We start from the raw sequence: 25804 nt of genomic DNA, 5'->3' as shown, positions 1-25804 counted from the left end.
AACAAAGTTCTGCCCAGCTATACATATTGCTATAAAAAGGTGGAAGTGACCAAGCAGAATGCTACAATGTATTCAGGAGCTACCAGAACACTGAGGAAAGATGTTTTACCTTGCCCAAGACTTACATACACTACTAGAATGCTTTTCCAGAGCTTGGGCAGGGGAGAAGGGAAGGCAAACAAAAAACCCTCAACAAAAAAAAAAATCTATTTTCCTCTCTAATACCTCCCATCTTCCCCACTCAGCAGGCCTCCAATTTATAGTTAAACCTTTTAGGTAAGCAAATTTCTATCTTACTGGGATAAAAAGAGACAGTTAATCCATCCTAATCCAACCTACTGCTGCCAACAGCTCAGTAGCCATGACCATCATTATGAAAAATCCTGGTTTATAACAGCCCCTTTTAATATGACCAAGACTTAAACCTACATCTTCCACAGCCCAGCTGACTGCCATCAACATTCAGATACAGGCACTACCACCTCACCTGTGTGACTAACCAGAAATTCCAACCTGACTCAAGAGACTTTGAAAACCACAACATATTTTCAGAATCTATCAACCTAAGAAGGAAACTCAAATGTGTTAAAAGCACATTCAGCTGGAAAATTACCTGTGCTAGAAGCAGTCAGAATGTGAATAAAGGGAATGTGTGGTTACAGAAAGAAGAAAAAGCCACAACTTTAGTTAAATAACACTGCTTTCTCTCTGCCCCAGTTGTTACCTATGGTCATAATCAATTATTAGTTCTGCTTCATCAGTCCTTAAAGCTCTATACTCTTCTTGCAAAAATAGTTAATGATCTAGTAAAGCCATATTCACCCACTGAAGAGCAAGAATAAGGAATAAACTGGTAGTAATCATCAAAACAGGAAAAATGAGCTGTATGCTTACTTAGTTACTTAATAGAATCCCACCCAACTTAGTTTCACATGCAGATTTACTAGGAGTATACTCAATGCCCTCATCCAGATCATCAATAAAAATATTAATGACATTGGCCCCAATACTGAGCCCTGAGGGACAACTAGAAACTAGAAATTTTGTATGCACTGCAGGAACTGCCTTGAACAAATTTTTTAAAGATATGCATAGAATATTTAGAAGTAGTCTAAAATAGTTTAAATATTTTCAGAAGCTTAGGAGGAAAGATTTCTGTATAACATTATTTCTTTTCAAGGATAAAGTTCCACACTAACCTTGGGGGATGAATGAATGAGGGGAGAAGTACACTGAAAGGAACAATGAAACAGGATTAAATAGAAGTCTAGGAATTTCTGTGGCACTCAAGACTTCCAAAAAAGTCAACTTAATGTACTGTGGTTAAGTCTAAAATTACTTGGAAGTTGAGACTGATTTAATAAAGTCAACACGAACATCTCACCATCAGCTGCTTTAATATTAGTCATCATACAATTCTCCTGGACAAATTAGTCCACAGAGAGAGATTTACTTAGTAGGTCTATCTGCTGAAAGCTCCTCTCTATATGCAAGATATAGAAAGCCTATAATCTTCTCCATTAAAGTAATTAATTTCTTTTTTTCTGAAGAGTCTGCAAGTAGACACAAGTTGAGGGGTATGAAAATTACCAGTACCATACATATCCTCTCCTCCTCGTATCATCTGCCTGAAGTATGGGGTCAAATTATCCCACTCACAGATCAGACCTAGAATTAAGATGGAGAACTAGCTGGTTCAAAAATCAACCCAGGCAATCCTGAAGTAAACAGCAAAAGCACTAAGATCTTCTGCCATTTACCGAAGCAGAACAGTCCCCCTTATATCCACACTGGATTTCAACATGTAAGTGAATATTAATCCCATATTCAGAAATTATTTTTATTTCTCATATGAAGTTTAAAAAGTACAATTATTTTCATACATTTCTTTTGATATCACTGCCATCTGCATCTTTTTCTCTATAATGATCTGCATGAAACTGACATGACTGACAGACACAAGAAAATGAATGTCAGGTAACACTGAAAGCACATTTCATAACTGAAACTTTCTTAGCTGCATCATCAGAATAACCTCATTTGATGTAAAAACAAAGAGCCTGGTGACCACAAGTTGCCTGTTTGGGAAGCAACTCCCATTAGTGCTTTGTACCTGGTCCAAATTATCTGCCTCACTGACAAACCGAACGCTTGCAGATCTAGACCTTCGATGTTTATTGCCCTGTGAGTCTCCATAATCCCTGAGAGGAGAAGTAGGCAGGAAGTGGCGGTTCCCTTTATAAGATAAGAGAGAGAAAAAAAAAACAAGTAAGAAAACAAAACTTTGTATGGGAAATTTTTCATTTTGCTTTATCAAAAAGTGTGTTTCATATTGCCAATATACTTATAAGCCATATTACAGACAAAACTACTAAAGTTACACAGGCATACTTATATATCCTTTACCTCTTCTCAGGATTCTTCTTCAAGTATTTCTGAAATACATGTATGTGACGGTAAGAAAGAGGTTTTCTTTGTTCCTCCGAGGAATAAACAGGGTTTTCCTTCTAATTTTATTTGCCCAAGCAATAGCTTTTTCTCTACTTTTTCTATTATAGCTTCAAACTACAGTACTTCACAGCTTTTACATTAGAAAAATAGAAGCTTTCTACTGAAAGACATTAAATTTACTAAAATTATTTTTAGTAAATTTACTAAATCTACTATAATTCTGGGAGGAATGCAGCTCCCAAATACACTTTGTTCTAAAATATAATTAATTTTCAGAGAGATGTAAAAGAAAAAAAGCTACTTTTCTGTAGGTTATACATGTTTTCAGTTCTTCCTTTTCCACTGAGATTTACATAATTTCATACACACATCCATAATCTTATGCATTTAAAATTTAACTTCCCTTTTGCTGTGAAGCAAGCTTTAGAAGCTGCAATATCTTCTGGATTTAGCTTTAACTTATATGTATCTACAACTCTCATTACCATGCATATGATACATCATGCAGGGGACAAGCAATTTTCTCTACTGAGAGAATCATTAGATCTCTCAGGATATCATCAGAAAAGACTATGTAATAGAAAGCTACAAGAATTTACCCAATCAGCAGCTGCATAAGGTCTTGCAAATTTCTGAACCCCATTTCTTTGAAGTAATCAATGACAATTTCTAACACCACTATCTTTATGTTTTTAATTTCCTCTTTCCGTACAACAACTTTGTAACATAAGAATACTCAAGCACCTTAAGCATTTTACCTGACACTCCTCCTCCATCCAGATCACTAGGATATAAGCTTGAGAGAGAAGCACTTCTCATTTCAGAGGTCCGGGTTAATCGTTGGCTCCTTAACTGACCTATAGATTGTTCCAGTGTTTCTTTTAACTGCAGAGAAATTGCAATTTACTGAAATATGAACACAGATTGAGGAAAAACATGCATGTAAAATATTATTTTTCAAATAACTCATTAAGAGTATCAAAACTATTTTTAAGCCAGGAATTAATAACAGCTTTTCTTCATTATCTTGTATGTCATACTCCTATAACTATAGCAAAACATTTTTATAACACTGGGAGCTTCAAATATCAAGTTTCTTACAAAGGTGGTGCAACACACCAGGAAAACTCAAAAGAAAAAATATGTCTACTACAACCAAACTAAGACCTATTTGCCAGCTCTGCAAAATCCAGAAAACAAGTTCAAAGAACTTCTTTTAATTGGCATTTTTCTATCAGCCCTACCTGGAATCAATTTGACATATAGCTGTCAAATTTCACCCAGCAGCTTTATATCAAGACCTGCTTTTACCAGTTATACTTCAAGAAAAGGGCAGCCATCTCAAACTTAAAAGTTCAGAACTAACTATATTCCTAAACAAGTTCCTCATTTTTCAGACTTGCATCTTACTTTCTAAAATTGCATTTGCTAATTTTGGTTCTCAGCCACTTGCTTTTGACACTTGATTACTTGACAATCCACAAAACATCTATTTCTAAAGAGTTGCCTTTCCTTTCCCTAACAGAGGTTTGTACACAACAGTTAAATTCCTGTTTTATTCTCGCAGAAATATACATACTGGCAGATCTCCCTCTAGGTGGCACAAAAAAGTGCCTAACATTTTGGTCCTTCCTCAATATCATAGAACCATAGAACAGTTAGGGTTGTAATGGACACCAAGATCATCCAGTTCCAACTTCCCTGAACAATTCACGCTAAACCATGTCACCCAAGGCTCTGTCCAGCCTGGCCTTGAACACTGCCAGGGATGGAGCTTTCACAACTTCCCTGAGCAACCCATTCCAGTGCCTCACCACCCTCACAGTAAAGAACTTTCTTCTTATATCCAATCTAAATTTCCCCTGTTGAAGTTGGAACCTATTACCCCTTGTCCTATCACTATACAGTCCCTAATGAAGAGTCCCTCCCAGCATCCTTATAGGCCCCCTTCAGACACTGGAAGGCTGCTAGGTCTCCACGCAGCCTTCTCTACTCCAGGCTGAACAGTCCCAACTTTCTCAGCCTATCTTCATACGGGAGGCACTCCAGTCCCCTGATCATCCTTGTGGCCCTCTGGACTTGTTCCAACAGTTCCAAGTACTTTTATGATGAGGACACCAGAACTGTACACAATACTCCAAGTGAGGTGTCACAAGAGCAGAGTAGAGGAGCAGGATCACCTCCTTCAGCCTGCTGGTCACGCTCCTTTTGATGCAGCCCAGGATACGGTTGGCTTTCTGGGATGCAAGCGCACACTGAAGCCAGTTCATGTTCATTTTCTCATCGACCAGCCCCTCCAAGTCCTTTTCCACAGGGCTGCTCTGAATCTCTTCTCTGCCCAACCTGTAGCTGTGCCTGCTATTGCTCCGACCCAGGTGCAGGACCTTGCACTTGGCATGGTTAATATTGTTAATATATATATATATATATATATATATATATATAATTAAAAGAGACAAATATCAGTGCCATCAGAAAAAAAAATAGATAACCACAAAGGAAACAGATATCTCTCAAGGGCTAATTACTTTAAAACTTCTCCAACATAGTGAAGTCAGTAGGAAAATAATATTGCTCTAGAACAGAGCATGTATGGAAAGTATAATGTTCCCACCACTAGAGTACTAACGATTGCAACAATGAAGTAAAGTTCTGAACAGCAAATCTTCCTGACCCTGTAAGTTATGTAGCAACTTTTGCATTGATTCGCATCAGACACAGTGCAGCTCAAAGTGGGATTAGTGAGACTAATTTATAAATTAGAATGCAAAAAAGCTCCACAGCAGCCCAAGAGTCACCAATTCATAAATGTAAATATGCTATACAATGGTCTGAAGAAGTCTTTTTAAAGGAAAAGACTATAAAGAATTCAAGGGTTAGACATTACAATCAGCACAATAACAGAACCTAAACGTACACCCCATTTGGGACAAATTATTCTTAGATAAACAATCTTGTTTAATATGGTAGAAGTGCTGGACCAGCTATTACTGTGAAAAAGAAATAAACAACACATCATTACCCAAATGAGAAACTTATTCAAGTTTTTCTTAAATACTTATTATACAAAGAAAACAGATTGACTACTTACTGACCCCAGCTGCTTCTTCCCACATAGCAAATACGTAAGACAACCGAGTGGAAATTTTGCTTCAAAAAGGGAACAGGAACTCAGAGAAATATGCTATCTTTACTAATTTTACAAAGAAGACTGAATTCACTTTATTATTTAAAGCTTAAGCAGGAGATGATTAGTGTCTCTAGATTTCTCCTTGAGCCATAATCAAAAGCCACCTGGCATTGACTAAGAAGAAAGGACATTAAGTCAAAACTAAATGCAAGTGTTGTCTTGCTCACCTTGATATTTCCTAATAGAACATCCTTTTAGAGTAACAAACTTGAACTACATTTAGTATCAGTATTTGTCAAAAACTGACAACCTTAAATGGCTCCAACACTCACCAGATATTCCACAAATTCAGTACCTAAGCAGAGCTTATAAAGAAACAAACAACATTCAAACAGAAGGGAAAAAAATACTTTTAAGGCATATAATATCCCAGATTACTTCTATGCAGAACTTGTGTATACCAATTTTGAAAGCAAGCTATCTGAAGAAACAAGCTTTTTCTATATATTTGATTTTTTTACTTTCTCTCTACCCTCACATGCAAAATATTCCTACATTTCATATATATGTTTCAAGTTCCATCTGTTCACCTGCTACAGTTTACAACTAAATTACAAACCTCTCTTGCCCTACCAGCACTAATTTGTTTTACTTTCTCTGTCTAGACACTTGTATTTAAGCTTGTAGAAGACTGCTATTTATGAGAATTTCACCCCTTCTGCAAGTTAGATAAAGCTGTTAAACAGATTCAGGAGCTGTTGTAGAATGGCAGGAAAAAATACGTCACCAGTATGATCACAACCTCATTTCCTGCTGCAATTTAGCTTTTATATTATCACTTATTCATGCAAAAGAAACACATTTCCTAATACTCTGTTTCAGCTATACATGGTATTGTATCATAATAATCCGTTCGGTGCTTCAAAACCAGAAAAGTAATGAAACTACCAGGTTCATTATCTAAAATATTAACATAGTTTGATTTAGATCACTCAAATAAATATGCAAACTTTTGCTTTACATCTACCTAATTCTTGATATATTCTGTCCATTTTAACAAGTTTCCAGCAGAAAAGATTCAAGAAGTCAAGATAAACTGAAGGTTACTCACAGTTGCTATCGCTTCAGTTTGTTCCTTGTTATATTCTCTGTACTGTCCCAGCAAATGGTCAACGTGTCTTAGATTTCTGTTGGTATCCTTAAAAAAAGTTTGAGGAAGAAAAGTCAAAAAAGAAACTTCCTCTATTCAAACATTACTGTTGTCTCTATTATTCTTGGTTTATCAGTGTAAAATGATAATACAAGTGCTTTTTAAGGGCCTAAGCATTCAAAATCCTGTTCAAGTAATCAGATTCTGAAGATGTTGTCTCTCTATTGGAGAGACATCAATTTGATAGATGGACCACTCAGTGGATAAAGAACTGGATGGATGGCCACAGCAGAGAGTCGTGGTCAATGGCTTAATGTCCGGCTGAAGATCAGTAACGAGTGGTGTCTCTCAGAGATCAATGTTGGGACCGGTCATGTTCAACATCTTTGCAGGTGACATGGACAGTGGGATTGAGTGTGCCCTCAGCTAACTGGCATTTGCTGATGACCCCAAGCTGTGTGGTTCAGCTGATATGGTGGAGGGAAGGAATGCCATCAAGAGGGACCTTGACACACCTGTGAGGTGGGCTGATGCCAACCTCATGAAGTTTAACCATGCCAAGTGCAAGGTCCTACACCTAGGTTGGAGAAATCCCAGGCACAGTTACAGGCTAGATAGAGAAGAGATTAAGAGCAACCCTGCAGACAAGGACTTGGGGGTGTTGGTCAACAAGAAACTTAACATGAGCCAACAGTGTGTGCTCTTGCAGCTGAGAAAGCCAACTGTATCCTGGGCTGCATCAAAAGGAGCGTTACCAGCAGGTCAAAGGAGGTGATGATCCTGCCCCTCTACTCTGCTCTTGTGACACCTCACTTGGAGTATTGTGTACAGCTCTGGTGTCTTCAGCATAAAAAGGACATAGAACTGTTGGAACAAGTCCAGAGGAGGGCTACGAGTGTGATCAGGGGACTAGAGCACCTCCTGTATGAAGACAGGCTGAGAAAGTTGGAGAAGGCTGTATGAAGACCTCCTAGCAGCCTTCCAGTATCTGAAGGGGCCTACAGGGATGCTGGGGAGGGACTCTTCATTAGAGACTGCAGTGATAGGATAAGGGGTAATGGGTTCAAACTTCAACAGGGGAAATTTAGATTGTACATAAGGAAGAAGTCCTTTACTGAGGGTGGTGAGGCACTGGAATGGGTTGTCCAGGGAAGTTGTGAATGCTCCATCCCCGGCAGGGTTCAAGGCCAGGTTGGACAGAGCCTTGGGTAACATAGTTTAGTGTGAGGTGCCCCTGCTCATGGCAGGGGTTTGGAACTAGATGGTCTTGGGATCCTTTTCAACTCTTAACTATTCCATGATTCTATGATTCTAAGATAGAACATGGCAAAGGGAATGATAAATAAATAAATAAATAAAAAACATAAACTCACAAAAAGGTCATTATCAGTTACAGTAAGGCCACAGCTTCAAATTAAAGTTTTATAAGTTTCACTTACTCTAGGTATGCAGAATTGTCAGCTGGAGAAGAATGGCAATGACTTCTCAAGCAATAAATGGCATCAAGATAACTAAATGCCTCGAGCTTCCACTTGCAATACAGATTCACGTATTTCCTCCAGTGCCTCCACTGAAGCAGCAGGAATTAGACGAATGTTTTCTCCTATTTAGGTATGGATCTCTTGCAAGTTTACAAATACTGCTTCTTATTGTGATATTCCATGCATATAAAATATTTTAATTGTAAGCTCTATCATGAGGGAATTAAATGCCTACATATGTACTTTATCATGAATTGGGCAATTTTAAACAGTGCAAGACAACAAAGATGGGGCTGGAATTTTCTGCTACAAAATGTAATGCCTTTTTTGAGAATATGACAATTTTTATTTGGCATTATTCACTTGGCAAATTTCATATACAGTATTATCAAATAGGTAATTACTTCTAACAATGCTATTACTTGTCTTAAATAACAGCTGTATGTAAGTGTAACAAACCACATACTTTCAGCTCAAAGGTAATATAAAAAATTCCCCAAAACCTTTCTGGTCTGCACAGAAAGCAACATTTCCCATCACTACAGTATTTTCCACAACTTCAGAAATTAAAATTTCACGCTTATGTTACAAAAATGCAAATTTTATAAATACTTTAAAACCATATTTTGTAAACAACCTGTAATGTACTTGCTAAAGTATGGATCTTCTCTGTAACTTCTTCCACACCATAGTTCTGATCTCTGCTGTGGGATGCTCTCAAAGGTGGCCGCCTTCCTATTCGAGCCCTAAGAAAGTTGTCTGAATCACTGGATGAATCTGCCATTAGTATCTTGAAAACTAGACAGAAAAATAAAGTTATCAATGTTGAATCCAGATTTTAACTGAACAGTCTCTGACTTGCACAATATTCCCAAAGCATCTTCAGACACTCAGACTACATTTACACTAGCCTTTCTGGTTCAAGTCAGCAGCATGTACTTTTGAAGCAGATCTTCCAACTGTTCCTCAGTTATTATGTTTGTTCACACCATGAAGCAGTGCCAAGATGCAAGAGGCAGAACCAGTTAGGACAGAAATAAATCGAAAGATGCACTCTCACTATTTCTAAGTTCAGTACCCAGATAAGACCATAGCCCAAAGCAAATTCTCCCCCCAGACATACACTGGGGACATCAGAGTTTTATTAGTTGTTCTGGTCTGCAGAAGCACTCCCCTTTACCTCACACTACTTGCTACAGAATGGCCAGGGCCAACTAAGACAAATAGCCCCAAGTAACTAAATATCTGAAGCAAACCTAAAAACCATTATCTTAATGACTCAAGAATTGGAGATATTACGGAAAAAGACAAATGCTGCTTCTTACAAAGCAGTGAAAGAAAGCTTGGAAGTTATAGCCTAATCAACGTAAATATGCAGGAAAAATAAAACACACTAAGAAAAAAAGGGCAATTTATCCGTTGATATCCATGGATATGTTAACAAGGAAACAAATTTGTTAAACAGACAAGTATGACAACAAAGAGATAGGCACTGATAGAAATTAAGGAAAAGCAGCAGCTGACTTATTTTCTCAAAACATCATTCTTAGAATTGTATTAAGCATAACAGCCCAAACTACTGAAAAGCTGTGACACTGGAGAAAACAAAAGGGAAATGAAGATTCACAAAAGAAAATATTAATGGTTTTGTTTTCAGCTGTCCAAAAATAGGCTCAGTAAGATACTTGGTAGCCAAAGCACTGGAGAAAGGCTTGTAAACAAGGTAAAAATGAAAGAAAACACTAGACACATAAAGACACTTTGCCTGAAGAAAACTTCCTATTTATAGGTATGTTAAGTAGCATTCCTCTTTGTTCGTATGAGCAACATAAGAGAAACCACAAGTACTTTTAAGTTGAAGTTTTGTTTCGTATAAAGCAACATCCTCTTTTTTTAAGGAATTATAAAAATTTCATTTTACATTTAAAAAAAATAATAATATATGTAGAAACTTGTACAAATACTCTATATGTACATATGCCTATTAATTTAAATAAAAAAAGTGCCTATTATCACTTTTTACAAAAACCAAGACTGATTTCAGCACATGATCATACAATCTACTTGACAGTGAGAGTCGTTTGTCTTTTACTAGTTCAGTGTACCCAAACAGATTATAACTTATAATTTCTTGAACTCAGGAAAAACACTAGTACTCAGTATTTTCCTTCACTGTAGGAAACAGAATGTTTCAGTTTCACTGTGGACTGTCTTGTTAAGAGATCTGCAGCATAAAGCAAACACGTACAAGTAACAGTCTCAACTGCAAGTTCTCCAGCTCAAGTAAACAAAAGATAAACTGAGTATAGGCAACCTGATTACTTCAAGTGTTTTTATTTGTTTAGCTCCACGCAGACAAATCTATCACTAGGTAACTAACTTAGTACTAAAGGCATGTTTGAAGCCTTACTGATAAGACTAAGCATGACAAAAACATTCAATAGCCATTCTAGAAAGGGATCTGACACCTGAAAGGTCCTGGCCTTAAGAGCTTCCAATTGAGCTAGGAGAAGTTTCCAAAACACAGGAAGATGTTCCGACATGGTGACAGTTCACCATCATGCTAGCAGGCACCGGTCCTATACTTTATTGTCTATTTGTGACACCACGTTCCCAGCCCTCTTCGGCATCACGACACAGAAAACAGTTCCTTCATACTATACACCAGCTAACTAACCAACTCCCTCTGCAAGTCCTCCCTACGCCGTGCACGTATCGAACTTCACCAACACTTGACCTCATCTCTGCGGGCCTCCAGAATCTTTTGCCCCAGACAGAGCCGTGAAAGCCCGAGGGGCAGCTAGACAAGCCCAGGACAGCGCTGGGCACGCCGACGGCCGCGGCTCCCTCAGGCCCATGGGCTGCAACCCCGCGGCCGGCACGCCCTGGGCCTCCCGCCGCGGCTCCCGGCTGACGCGGCTGCCAGGGCCGCTCACCTCCGCACCCTACCAGTTCCCAGCGGCAGCACAGCACGTTTCCGCAGCCGCTCTAGCCGCAGCCCTCGACTCAGCCCTCCTCACACCCTCAGCCCTCCTCACACCCTCAGCCCTCCTCACACCCTCAGCCCTCCCCACACCCCCAGCCCTCACCACACCCCCAGCCCTCACCACACAGCAGCTACAGGAGGCAGCGACAGCTCCCCAAGGAGAAGCTGACCATTTCCCTGAGCACGCCCAAGGGCTCCACATACCGCTTCACTTCGCCGCCATGGCAACTTGAACTAGCCGCCCTGCCACCAACTGCCAGCACCTCCTTCCGGGCGCCAGGCCCCCTCCCCGCAAAGCTCTGTGGGACAGGTAGTTCGCTAGCGACAACAATACCAAGGGAAAGAAGGCGCGGAGGACTTAAACTCCCAAGAGCCTTTGCGGCAGGGACGCTCACCGAGTCAGAGGCGCGCTGCCGCAGGAGCAGTAACGGAAGCCAGGCCCCGCCCGGCGGGGCGGTTGTTGGTCTGTCAGAGGCCGCGGCCGGGAGGCGGGAGGTGTCTCTCGGGCTCTGGTGTTTGTAATAGTTTTTAAAAGGTAAACGTTTACAAAATACATTAGCGTTTTACACAAATTGCAGCTAAGCATGCGTGAAAAGCAGAAACAAAAACTATTGCTCTGGCAAAGCAGGTGTGTACGTGAGAAGACTAGGCACCTGCTGGTACTGCTGAGAAAAGGGGTGAAATTACTTAGAATCATAGAAGCAGCTAGGTTGGAAAAGACCTTTAAGATCATCAAGTCATTACCCCAGGACTGACAAGTCCACCACTAAACCATGTCACTGAGGGCCTCATCTACACTGTTCCTTAACACTTCAGGGGCGGTGATTCCTCTGCATCTATGGGCAGCCGTTAACAATCTGATCACACTCCCTGTAGTTTTCTACTGGAGCAAGAAAACCGGAGGGAAATTTGAAGAAAGGAAGAACTCACTTGGTAGAAGAGGATCTGTTTAGAGTACTTAAATAAACAACATACATAAGTCCATGGGGCCTGGTGGGATGCACCCATACATGCTGAGGGAGCTACTAAGATGCTGTGGGAAACTATGATTAAAGGACTGATACATTTCTCTCATGTGGAAAAGTTAATGCAGCTGGGGCCCTCTAGCCTGGAGAAGAAAAGGCTTGGGGAATCTCATCAATGTGTATGAATACCTGAAGGTACAAAAAAGGTACTGTCCAGTGACCGGACAAGAGGCAATGGGCATAAATTGAACAGGAACTTCTGTTTGACCATAAGGAAATACTTTTTAATTGTGAGGGTGACCAAATGCTGGCACAGCTTGCACGAAGAGATTGTGGAATCTCCGTCCTTGGGAACAGAGAAAAGCCATCTGGACACAGCTCTAGGCAACAGAATTTAGGTGGCCCTGCTTGAGCAGTGGGCAGTTGACTACCAGGGGTCAATCTCAAGCGTTCTGTGATTCTGTAATCCTTGTCACAAACACACCTGCCTGGAAGAAGCTTTCATAGTTCTTACCTTAACTATTTGCAAGTTCAAAGGATAGCTTTATGTTAGTGTTCTCTCTGAGCTCTCTTAGAAATGACAACCTCAGACTTTACAAGGCTTCACACAGCAGTACGTCATATTTAGTTTTCAGCCCACTGAGTATTTCAATTTTAACAGCTTTTTCATGGCTTTTTCATGAAATAAAGCAAAAAGAGAAGCACAAGAGTTCCTTAAGGTTCCATACCCATAAAACTTCATAGCTACCTGCTCTTGAAGATAAATTGGTTACATAGACATGAATCTTCAAGAACCTAGAATAACATTTTTTCATGCCACTATTCAAACAATTGATCTGATGAGTGGTGCTGTGTCAAAGTAGTGTGTCTAATGTAGATTTTTTCTTGACCAGAATTATTTCAGATCCTGAAATAGAAACATGTAGGAACTGCCATATCTTACAAGTGTCTGGAATGGCTAAACTTGTTAATTAATCAGGAAAAAAATAACCAAACTATGTTGTTATTCTAATCTTTATTGAATTGTTTTCCCAGTTTGAACACTTCCTCATACAGATATTACAAGATTTAACTGTTGATATCTAGTAGTCCCTTGAGGAGTTTATGTGGAACACTAATTAGGAACTAATTCCTTGTTAGAACCTGTTGCATTTTATCTGATTTGTGTATAAACCACATAAGCAGTGCAGATACCTGAGATACCATAGCAAATTTGGCAGATAAGAATAATGTTATTTTTTTTTAAATCACTCCCGAAACAATGGAATTCTGAGCCTTGCAGTGCTTGAGATAGATACTAGGATGAACAACTGTGGCAGTCACTAGAGGGAGTGAAAGTGGAAAAGTATACTTCTCAATTTTTGCCATGTTTAAATTAATGGGAACATGCAGGGTCTTTGAAGAAGCACCAGGGGAAAATAAATCTGCAACATTCTGCAGATTTACTACTGATTTTTCTTTCCTATTTGCTTATTAAGATCCAAGCATAAGCCACATTCATTAATTAAAACTGTTTCATTTCTCTGTCCTCAATGCATACAGGATTTTGAATGTCTGTTCATAGAATTATATTTATTAATGTGTATATACACGTTAGTAATACTTTTAATACATTAATAATTTTTAGTATATAAAAAAGTAGCATTTATTAACATTCCACATGGGGAGGAAAGTTGCTCGTCACACTAAGCTGCTAGATGCTATCACACTTCAGAATTTATATGGTCAGAACTACTGATTATTGTTCATTTTTACAGCCTGAAATGCTTCCAGTCTTGACTAAGGTAAGCAACTGTGTTCCATCATTCCTTCAATACAGGTCATGTTCCTAAACCTCCTGTTTTCCTTACTGTCCTGTGAATAACCCTGTTTGTCTGTTTCTTTCTTGACAGATAAAGTATTCCAGACAACTCCATAAACGCAAAGTTAAATAATTTGCACAGTATTCCAATTTTTCTGCTGTGCAGGGTGTGTCTTAATGCATGTAGCTACTTGTGTTTTTCTCTTCTGAATTTAAATTCTAGAGTTCACAGACCTCCCTAGCCTGCGGTTATCTGTAGCTTTACAAACATACTTTTCATTCCACCATCTGCCAGCCTGTTCAGGAAAATGTTGAACAGAAGGACCAGAAGCTGTCTAGGAGAAGCCAGACGTTGGCACTGCAAGGCTGGCAGCTCCCTCGGGGCCAGGCAGCAGGGGCCACATGGAAACCCCCTGGAACCACAGCAGGACCTGACAGCCCATTCCATCCTGCCAGCACAGCCAGGAGCTGGGCAGTCCAGGGAGCCAGGGGCAACACCAAACCTGGGCACTGGGCACCTCCCTAGGGACTGGGATGAGCCAAGGCTGTGCCAAGATGAGTGTGAAACCTGAATTAATCAGGCCACATGGCCAGGCAGGGCAGGACTCTTAAGGAGCTGTAGACCAGCCTCAATATGGTAGTGCTGGGGCAAGGACTGATGGCCTTGGGAGCTGACATGGAGTCCTGGGCTTTGGGCAGGTTGGGCAGAGGTCCTAGAGGAGGTCAGAAAGGGGCAGTCAGGCCTTTCAGTGCCCTCAGCCCTGACAGGCTGCTATAGGAGGAACAGCAAGCTGAGAGCCAAGTGTGGCCACAGCACAGACAGTGACTTTGCCAACAGGATACAGTCCTGCAGCATCTCATCAGCATTGGGTTGGTGATATTGACAGTCCCAGCATGGCAAGGAATCAAATCAGGCCCAGTGTCCATACAGAAGGAGCAAGAGACACCTGGAGACAAGACTACAATGTAGATCCAAGCTCTATCAAGGAAACAAGACTGGAGAGAAGACTAGAGACAATGATAACCTTCTATGTAGGTCCGGAATCTACCCAGAAAAACCCATGGTGGCCAGGTCAGCCAGGGCAAAGCCCTGACAGAGTGTAACAGCTGAACTGTGATTGCAGACTTCTAGCCAGCAAATTCCTTAAACATGCTAGAAACTACAATGTAAACAATGTCATCTCACTCAGAGCATAACTTGTCGGAGCAAACCCAGTGCCCGTGGAAACACCATGTGGTAGCAATAGCCCTCTTTCTCCCCAAATTCCTACTGTTGATGTTCCTGGCTCTAGAAGCCCAGAAGGCAGTGCATCCAGTCCTGGAACTCTTCCCAGGCTGAAGTCACATATTCTGGCCTGTTTCCTTCAAGGCTATCAGGCCTTGAACAAGAGGAATCTCTTGCTTCTCTCATTCAGTGTTCAAGCCCAGAAACCATATATTACACAGTTCTCATTTATTTTGACATCTGCTCGGAAGATCTACTACTTCAGCATCAGCTTTGCCATTTCTTCATTCTGCGATCTTTTATAGTTACCCTTTTTGATCCTTTGGAAATAATGTGAAGATAGATACTTATTTCTTCCAGTAACACTTTCTGTAATACCACTGCTGCCATAGAGCAGTTGCCGTGCTAAAGCTTCTATAAAGCCAGTATCTATATGCATACTCTTTTTCCTACTATATAAAATGTATCTCAAAATACTTTGCCCTCAGTGAAAGAGCAGTGAAACAAATTACCCTTCTTCTAGTTTAAGAGCCTGAAACACAATTACTATGGAGTAGCTATTGCAGGGTAGTCTTTACCCAGTAAAGGTAAGTAGCATAAGGATACCTTTAGTACACCAAATGAATAAGTGTGATTTATGAAAACCCACTGAAATTACTTAAATCTTGGAACTACTTATCTGTCCACCAATAAAATTATTATTCCTTTGCTTACTCCACACACAGTGATACATAAAACATAACAGTGAAGTCAGAATAAAAGTGGGGGAGTGTTGGGGTGTAAAAGAGTACACACAAGGTGTTGTAACAAATCACCCGAGTAGTACTGTCATTAAAGAGGGGCTATACATCCCTAGCATAGTCGCTCTAACTGGGACGTCATGAAATGTAAGGACTTCTCTGTTGTGCTCCAAGTTGTATTAGATCATCAAGATTGGTTGTGAGAAAATAGGAATTTAGCTGGAAGAGGATTTTAATGCTGCTGCTCAAAGTTGATGACTTTGATAACGCTCTGGACAGCGTTAGGCAATGTATGCTGGACGAAACAACTGTGATTTGTACCTGCTGAGGTGAATAGATTCATGACAGCTAATGAGTCTATTCTAATGAATAGACTCATGACAGGTAAAAGACTTGAACCATAAGGAAGATTCCTTTGGTGATACATTTGTTTTGCTAGATGGCTTTGTAAGGTGTGAGCCTGTCAACCAAAATATTTCATTGTCAAAGCCAAAAGGAACTGAGAATTTGATGTCCTGTTGCTAATACAGCATACAGTGTCCCCAGGACAGGCTGGATACTTTGGCAGTAAGAACAAGAAAACAAGCAGGGCATTTTGGTATCCTGGGGAAACCCGGTAGGCAGATATAGCACTGTCTGAATTTTGTAACATATAGCATATTAGGTGAAGTCTGTTAAGTGGCTGATTACTCCATGGTTCTTCCTTGCTCAGAACCTGTACTAGCTTTTGGCTTTCTTCTTCATGAAATCTGTCACTTAGACCTTGGCTGTGAAAGAACATGATCCCATTACTGAGAGGAGGCAAGCCTGAACACATTGGTAGTGACCTCCAGCAACTTGATCTGAGTTACACAATGCCAAGTCTTCATAAGCACTGACCAAAGTGATGAACAGCTACAGAGCACTATGACTTGACAACACTGAGTCACAGATTTTCCCTTGCCTGTGCTTCAGTGGAGTGTACAGCTTTCTTGTTCAACAGCCTTGAAATTCAGTGATCTGCCTATGGTTTTATTTTTATTTAGTCAGATTGGTGTGGACACCAAAGAGTTGTGATGGGTGGTGGCTTTGGGGCAGCAGGATGAGTTACAGAAATGAGCAGTGTCCCAAAAGGACATGATGATGTGGGACACAGGACAGCCACCATTCCCAAGGGAATTCCACGTAATGCTTCAGCTTCTCCCCTCATCAGGAAACCACTAAAGATACCCCTATTCTCAACGGAATAAATTTATCTGATGGAATTCCTCACTTACAAGATCTAAGCACTAACATATGTCTGCAAGATCAGGAACTATATTGTGGTTTTTTATGGACATAGTATTATTTGCTCATTTTAAAAAGACATGTTAAGGGCATTAATTATATTTAGGAAACACATGCTAATGAAAAGGCTTAATTTTGAAGAGCTATATCAAAATCATATCAGATGTGTTGTACTCATAACTTTTGAATAACTCTAATCTAGCTGGAAGGGAACTATTTATCCAAGCAGGTTGTGGTCTAGTTTTTTGCTGTGAGTAGGTTATTTTATCAAGTTTCTCCTACCTAAGGTAACAAATATTTTTGTTGACATGGTATTGAATTTTTTCTTGTTGTATTCCATGCAAAAGAATTGCAGGAAGGAGAAAACACCATTTAGTTGGGGGAAAAAAAATAAAATAAAGGAATTGAGACAAAGTATTAAAGAACTTTCTATATGGCTTCACTGAATTAAACAATAGTATACCTTCTTTTCCCTCTTACTACTTTGAAATATTTGGCTTTAGCAAGAGTTTCTTCTGTTTATGAAGAAACACAGAATTAAGTGAGTATTAGCCAGATTTTTGCAGGTTCTAGTATGTATGTCAAGGCACAGAAATGCTTCACTGTGGGAACTTCTGTGCCGTGTCCATTGTAAACCTATGTCCATAGCAGTGACCTGAGTAGTTTGCTACTTCAAGTGACAATTATTCAAGTGACCTTTTTGCTCGCAAGGTTAGATTTTTTTTCTCGATTTTTTCTTTGGTGAAATCTTTTTTTGATAATGTAGAAAATGTTACTCTCTTGTCTTCATTCTGCTCTCTTCTATCACACAGTTTTCAAACTTACTCTCTTGAATTTTCAGTGGTTTCTTTTATCTGCTTTACATTTTGTATCCACTTTGCAGTTAGTGAGTTTTTATTCGGTGTAAAGGTCTGTTTTAACTTCACTGCTTTTACAAGTGAGTTTAGTACTGGGCTCACACAGCTCCCTGCCCTCCTCCGTTCTGCAAAGATGCTTCGTGTGTTCGGGTAACGTCACGCTGCCCCATTTGAAAACGGCTCGGCGGGCTCGTTCCGCTGCAGCACTGAGCCGGTGCTCAGCTCCCTACCTGGCAGCTCCAGCCGCCCACTCTGGCTGGGCTCGGGTGGCCCGGGCAGGGCTGGGAGCCAGCTAGTCCCGCGCAGTCCCGGCCGTCCTCGGCAGGTGGCCCCGGCGCCCCGCGGGGTCTGAGACCTTCCGGCCGGTGGCGGGTCCCGAGCGGGGTGGCTGGGCTCGGCGCTGCCTCTCCGGGCGCTGGGCTCAGTCCGCTGCCGGGGCCCAGGCCCGGGGGGCCCCGAGGGAGGGGTGCTGAGGAGCGGGGAGCGGCAGCGGGGGAAGGAGGGAGGGATGACCGGCGGGGTGGGAGCGGAAGCCGGGGAGAGGAGCCGGAGCGTTCCCGAAGGAGCGGGCGCACAGGGCTGGGGGAGACTTTTTCTGTCCCCGCTGAGGAAGGAGGCGGTGTCGTTCAGCAAAGGTGCCGCCTTTCCCTAGCGGCTTTTCCCGGCAGGGCAGCGTGCTTTGCCCCTGCAGCCCTGGTGTCTCCTCTCTTCCCTCGGAGGATCGAGGGGCAGAGCGGGAACGGGCGGCAGAAGATGCTAAGCCTCCCGGTAGCCTTCCAGTTGCTGCTGGTGCTGGTGCTGTGCAGCCACAGCACAGAGAGGTGTCCTTCAGCCTTCTGCGAGTGTTCCGACTGGGATGACTATAAAATCACCTGCAGGGACATCCACTTCATTCCCAGCCTTCCAGAAGATACCCAGACCCTGTGAGTATATTAGGATGGTTTAGAGAAAATACTAGCTGGTTGTGAGTATTCGTATTTTGCAAGCAGGAGATGGCACAGTAGGAACAGCAATGTGTAGGCTCCGTGTGTGTCAGGGGTGTAGGAAAAGTGACTCTCAAACCTTATAGAGATAGGAAGAGGTGATCATCCACAGGGCTTTAAAAGTTCTGGGTAGGATGGAGGAAAATCTGTCACTGGGCTCTTTGTGGATAAACTGAACAGAAGGCTGGATTCTGTGTGCTGTGTTCCTAGCGGGTGAGGGAAAAGAGGAGAGATCAAAGACAATTTTGTACTTTAAAAAAAAAAAAAAAGGAATTGGATGTGCCACTTCAAACAGTTCCACGAAAGTTTCTGTGCAATTCCAGCTTCTTTGCCAAAGCCCGACAAAAAGAATCCATGGGAACTAAGAATCCCAATATACTGTCTAGGAGACAGAGTACTTCAGATAAACAAGAGAGTGGAGTATGGGATAAAGCAGCAAATTTGGAGCTTGCTAAAGAGCAGAGCAGTTCAAACCTAAGTGTACCATTACAGGCACTGGAGAATATCTTGTCTGGATTCACACTGCCAGTCCAGAAGATACATCCTGTGTTGTATGTCAGCCCCATAAAGACATATCAGATAAATGTTATAGGGAAACCGAAATGTCACCAGTCAGCTATAACTATGCAGCTAATGCACTCCTGGCTTTTACTTTTCCTCACAGAGCACAAAATGTTCCTAGTCTCCAAGGGAAGGTACTTAGAATCTTACTTAGAAAGTGAATAGATTACTTTCTAATAAAATAAACAAACTCAGTTGATTTAAGTGCAAGATAAAACAGTAACAGGGTGATTGGTTTATGTCTTGATAATGATTCTCAGGGCTTTCATACTTGAAACATTGAACCATTATTTGACCTTATTTGAATGGACTTCTCAGATTTTTTAACACCTGAAAGTAAATGCTTAGCAAATTGTTCACTTATCTGAAAAGAGAAAAAAATATGCTGTTTCCATTATTTATGCATGCCTTTATTTTCTTTTCTATTACTAAAAACTGCAGTATTTCAGTTGATAAGATTTTAAATTATATGGATTTTGTTTCTTACTATACTTCTGTACATGCAGTTTATTTAATTTGAAATGTTACCATATGTAACCTAGTATGGTCTTTGAAATCTATCACGAAAAGCAAGAAAATAAAGCAGTGTCAATTTATAGTTTGTATAGGCATTTAAAATAGTTAATACAAACAACAAGATCACATAATAGAACTGGATACTTTCATTGAAAACTTCTGGTATGATGGCTGAGCAGTACCTCTCTAGATACAGCTTCACAAATAAAGCACTTCTGCTACTGGAGTTCTAGTGTTCTAAATGCCTGTTGTGATGGGGCTCTAGGATTATAAGACACTTTAAAAGTCAAAAACACCCAGTGAAAAGTCTTATTTCCATTGAAAAAGTAATTAACAAAAACAGCTGAGAAATATTTTTTCTATTTATTTTGGGCATATTTTAATCATCTGTACCAACTGGGGTGACCACTGCAAACTTTCCAAGAAGTGTGTTCCCTACCACAGTCATTGTAAGACAAGAAAAAATTCCAGATAATGATACTTATGATTTTATACTGTGTGGTAGAAAAGGTAGGACATACACTGTTATAGTCTGATTTGAAAACAAACAGGAAAATTGACTAAGGAAACAAGGAAAACACAGCTTGTATTACCAAAAAAAAAAAAAATCTAAGAAAAAATGAAAAGGCTTTTTTTGTTTGTTGTTTTTTACTTCAGTTTGCATTTTTCTCTCTGGATAAGGTGTGTATCTTTTTCATTCTGTGTTATTATTTGAATTGCTGAAGCCTGGTAGACTGGACCTAATTCTGTAGTTCCTTGCTCTTAGCAAATAACCTTTCTTTCCCTCCGTATGTTACATGTGAGTCATAACAATTACATGTATCTGGTTTTTGTTCAGAGTGCTTTCAGATGCTTCAGGTTGACTTAGTTGCTCATGGAGGATGAAATAAGGCAGAGTTATCCTAACAGATTGTAAGGTGTGTGCCTCTGTTTACATTGTGTTTTGCATCCTTCTGCCTTACAACTGGCAATGGCTCTGAGTTAAAGACAAAAGTCTCCAAAATAATTGAAGCTTCTCTTAACCTTAAGAAAAATAAACACTTCTTTGAAGTGAATTATGTAGCTGTGCATATCTGCACAATACGTGTTGAAACCCTCTACAGGTTTCCCCAAATCCGGCAACTTTTGTTACTTTATGTAAAGTAACTTTGCTTTTTGGTGGTTATGCATGAACTTCAAGACTGCCGATTTTAAAACTTTCTCATGTGGCGATTCAGTTTTGTAGGTCTTGTAAAGCTAAAAGACTGATGAGTCTAGGAACACTTTGCCACCTTTTCAAGATTATGAGCTCTTTTCAGTGCACAGGATCTTGAAACTCCAATTAAGGTTTCATTCTGATTAGCCAGTCAGGAGTGTTCACATTTCCCTACCCTACTTTAAGAGAGTAGTGTAAGCCCTTTTTTTAACAAGCCATACTTATAAGGAATTGCAAAAAATACTTATTTCCAAACTCTTTTAGTATTAAAATGTCATGAACTTTGGCCACAAAAGTGTATTTGCTTTAAATAGCTTTCAATGTATTTGTCCAAATATAGTTCATGAAGGTACTCATTCAGAATGCTTGAGTGCACAGATACTGTTCCTGGAGATGCTCATTTTTTTCAGTACAATACAGGTTTTTTTTTCCCCCTTTTCTGTGGAGTAAACAAAATAAGTACAAAGAAAAAGGTTTTAGGAATTACAGGCAAACCTTGTCTTGTTGCCTGGAGTTAAGGATTATATATTCATACAATAATATGGTAAGAAAGCAGTTCTAACTGGTATGGAAATACGATATTAAAAAAATATTAAATTAGGTATCAATATTTTTGTCGCATCTATAATATTTTTCATGCCTCTTTCTGCACAGCTGACACCCTGGCCTGGTCTGTCACCATTTTGCCTGGCCCTCCTTTGCTTCTGCCTCTGCCTATCCTTGACCCCACTCCTCATTCATGCTGTGGCAGTGGCACTACATGCAGGTACTGAGGGGATTCCTGTCCCTGCCTCTTGGCTGGCAGTGCTTTCCTCTTTCACCAGCAAAGTGCTGGAGCAGAACAACAGTTGGTGCTATAATCTCCTCCCTGTTTGGTGGAATATACCAAGGGAGAGCCTGGCTTTTCAGTGCAAGCAAATCCAGTAGGAAGTTGGGGGTTAATGGCTGTGAAGAATTACTTACACCAAAACCCTACTGAATTTTTGTCCAAAGATATAATTACATCATAATACTTGGATCATTGTGATGAAATATTCAGATGGTATTCCTATCCTAGCATCAGCTCAACACATTTCCCAATGTTTTTCATTTTATGAATCTATTACTAGTTGCTTTTAATTATTTTTCCTTTGACAATAAAACTAATACAATTCTGCTTCTTTCATATTTGTGCTCTGCATCACCTGCAAATGCTTACTAAAATAACGTCAGCTCCCCTGCCCATCACCAGTATCCTTAATATCCTTGTTTAAGTCTTATACCACTTAAGAACAGCCATAGCAAATCAGCCCAAGGGAATTCATTTAATGCAGTACCCTGCCTCTAGGATTTCCCTTCTCATTATTTCCCTTAGGTATTTACATATAGAGGTCATATGTGGTACTCTTCATTTCCATTTCACTTTCAATTATTTTTACCTACAGGAAGTTTCTAAACTAGGTGTGGTTTTGTCATTGTAGCAGCCCTCAAAGGATCGCTCTTCTGTGTCTCTACAGTTCTGTGTTTGTGCCTTATTAAGTAGTCTCTTGAGCCCATTTCAAATTCCATAATATCCTTTGGCAATGAGTTCCACAAGTTTAATAGATGATGCAAGAACTCATTTTTGTTGTTTAAAATGCCACATTGTCCTCCCATCAGCAGCTGCAGTCACAACTTTTTCAGGTCAGTTTTATGTCACTTCAGCTTGCTGACAATATTCTCATCTCCTCCCGATACCTTCTACAGCAAGCCAGCATTAGTTTCCTGTGTTCCCTCTCATCTGTGGGTGAGAATGCACTCTCATCTGCTGCCTAAAGCCAATATATTTAATATTGTACAGAAGGCAGCATCTCCTGAGATCAGACATGTGAGTGCTGAATTTTGCCTTTTTTTTTTTTATTTCTTCTAAGAAGGGATGCTAATGAGGTTTCTATCCTACACCCAGGTGCTATTTTCACATTGCTACAATCAGATTTGGTTGAAACTGGACAAGAAGGAGTTAGAGGAGGACAGTGGAACTGGCAGATAGATAGAGACAAAAATAGTGCAGTCTTTAAGAATATGCACTTTACATGAAGTATTAAGCTACAATTCTGCATCTTCTCTAGGGTATTTGCTTTTTGACAAATGCAAAGTAGCTCACCCTGCAGAGGCAAGAGATTCTGACATATGTCATATTTACTGTTATTAAGGATGAGCATATGTGAATACCAGGATAACAAAGTGTAGAGAAATCAGCTGGATTGTTTAGTCCTCCATGTTGTTGTCAGCTTTTGGTAAAAGAGATATGGAAATTGTATAATATATTTTACACATTTACAAAGTGATATTGAAAATATCATAGCAATGATATTTTGTATATTCACAAATACTTTTTTTGAACTGGAAAACAAAATATGTGTGTACTGAACAGTTTTACCTGTAGTGATGGCTTTACTGGCATACATTTTATATGCTTAATGAGAAGTTTAGAACATTTTGAGTTCACAGAATGTACAAGTAGAGCTGAAGGAGATGATGTCTTTACTTTAGATTGAATATAAATTAAACTGATTTGAAATATTTTCCCCAAAATGTTAGTCTTAGGAATTGTCTGAAATTCGGAGATATTCTGACTTCAGGTAATTCTATCATCATCTTTTTATAATCTTAATTACTTCAAAATTAGGTATGGAGCCTCATAAATACATCTTCATAAATAACCCTGCAACATAAGCACATAATTATTATCCCTATTTTAATGATGAAGTACCAAGAATGTAAAAGAACAGGCAAAATACTGACATGGTTAAACAGAAAACTGAAGGAAGCTATTAGGGCATCCTTCAGAAAATAGAAGTCATGCATAAATGAGGAGATTTTTGGAAACTTAAAGTAATTCAGTGGAAAAATATTTTGTACAAAACAAACTTGTAATATTATAAAAGCTCAGTATAGTCTTTAAAACACAAAGGAGGGTAAGTCTGAAAAACTAGCAAACTGAAGCTTGTTTAAAACAAATTGAAAACTTGAATAGAATTTAATACCCTGAACCAGATAATACTTCTCTAAGAGTTCAAAATATATTAAATTGCTGCCTACCCACTGTAATTATGTATGTAATTTACAGCTTAAAGCAACCGTGATGACAATGGAATGAAAGGTCACAAGTATAGCATAATTCCTTTATAAAAAGTACTTCAGGGAACACCTTGGGAACTAAATGGTGCTAGGTCTGTCTTCTTTGGAGGACTGTGAAAAATACAAAGGAATCAATCTGGTTGGGTTGGGTGTACTGTTCTCACATTGGATGGAGTACCCTTTGCTGGGTAAAGAACTAGCTGGATGACTGGGCCCAAAATGCAGTGGTGAATGGAGCTAAATCTAGTTGGTGGCCAGCCACAAGTGGTTTTCCTCAGGGAACTGTTCAGTTCTGGACCTCTTACAACAAGAGAGACATTGAGGTGCTGGAGCGGGCCAAGAGAAGGGCAACAAAACTGGTGAAGGGTATAGAGAATAAGTCTACAAGGAGCAGCTGAGAGAACTGGGGTTGTTTAGGGAAAAGGATGCTCAAGGGAGACCTTATCACTCTCTACAACTACCTGAAAGTTGGGGTGGAGTGAGGGGGTTATTGATCTCTTCTCCCAAGTAACTAGTGATAGGACAAGAGGAAATCGCTTCAAATTGTGCCAGGGAAGGTTTAGATTGGATATTAAGAATCTTTTTTTTTCACCAAAAGGATTGTCAAGCCTTGGAACAGGCTGCTCAGGGAAGTGGTTTAGTCACCCTCCCTGGAGCTATTTAAAGGTGCAGATGTAGGACTGAGGGACATGGCTTAATGGTGGACTTGGCAGTGTTAGGTTTATAATTGGACTCAATGATCTTAAAGGTCTTTTCCAACTTAAACCATTCTATGATTCTATTCAGGTACTATTTACAGTACCCAAATTTTATAGTATGTCTCCATTGTAGGTAATGTCTTAAAATTTCCAGTTGTTGGACAGAATACCCTGGGGGTATTTAAAAGATTGAGTAGCCATGGTGCTTAGGAACATGGTTTAGTGGTGAACTTGGCAGTATTAGTTTTATGATTGATCATCTTAAAGTTCCTTTGCAATCTAAATGATTCTATGGTTTTCATAAAGGGAAATCTTGCCTCACAGATACGTTAGTTCTTCAAAGGAATCAGAAAATTCTGAATTGATTTTTGAAGTCTCATTTAAAAAAAAAAATATCAGGAAGTACCTTAAGAAGGACTTGAGACAAATTAGCTGTTAGACATAGGAAAGAAAGCTGGTTTATGGATTGACAGCAAGTTTAAGGAAGGAGGAAAAAAAAAAGTGGTAACAAACTCAATTTTCAGAATACAGGAATTCATAAAAGGACCTTTACTTGGAACTATGACATCAAACAGTCTGTAGGTGTAGGCTGCTCCGTGTTTAGGCTGTTTCTAACTTCCTTTAATATGGGTGTTGTAGTAAGCTGCTCATAGATATGCTGTGATCTTGATGAATGAACTGACATCAATGCATGACATTT

The 25804-nt window shown here is 39.9% G+C and overlaps 2 protein-coding genes across 4 annotated transcripts in view; one reads left to right on the top strand and one right to left on the bottom strand.

Annotated features, from left to right (window-relative positions):
* The window catches only part of CEP128 (centrosomal protein 128), a 56615-nt gene extending 45211 nt beyond the window's left edge, over positions 1 to 11404 (bottom strand). The window contains exons 1-5 of the mRNA XM_034061305.1: positions 11320 to 11404; positions 8850 to 8958; positions 6693 to 6779; positions 3210 to 3336; positions 2114 to 2235 (exon numbers count right to left, since the gene is read on the bottom strand). Of these exons, the coding sequence (XP_033917196.1) occupies positions 2114 to 2235; positions 3210 to 3270 (183 nt within the window). The 5' untranslated portion in view covers positions 3271 to 3336; positions 6693 to 6779; positions 8850 to 8958; positions 11320 to 11404. The remainder of the gene's footprint in view (positions 1 to 2113; positions 2236 to 3209; positions 3337 to 6692; positions 6780 to 8849; positions 8959 to 11319) is intronic.
* Positions 11405 to 18781: 7377 nt separating this feature from the next.
* TSHR (thyroid stimulating hormone receptor) overlaps positions 18782 to 25804 on the top strand; it is a 49836-nt gene continuing 42813 nt past the window's right edge. For all 3 annotated transcript variants that reach the window (XM_005148861.2, XM_005148860.2, XM_005148859.2), the window contains exon 1: positions 18782 to 18975. In XM_005148861.2, the coding sequence (XP_005148918.2) occupies positions 18806 to 18975 (170 nt within the window). In that variant the 5' untranslated portion in view covers positions 18782 to 18805. The remainder of the gene's footprint in view (positions 18976 to 25804) is intronic.

Source organism: Melopsittacus undulatus, chromosome 4, assembly GCF_012275295.1.
Source record: "Melopsittacus undulatus isolate bMelUnd1 chromosome 4, bMelUnd1.mat.Z, whole genome shotgun sequence".
Classification (NCBI taxonomy): Eukaryota; Metazoa; Chordata; class Aves; order Psittaciformes; family Psittaculidae; genus Melopsittacus; species Melopsittacus undulatus.
The sequence above is the reverse complement of the archived record's forward strand: the minus strand, read 5'-3'. Positions and strand labels throughout refer to the sequence as shown.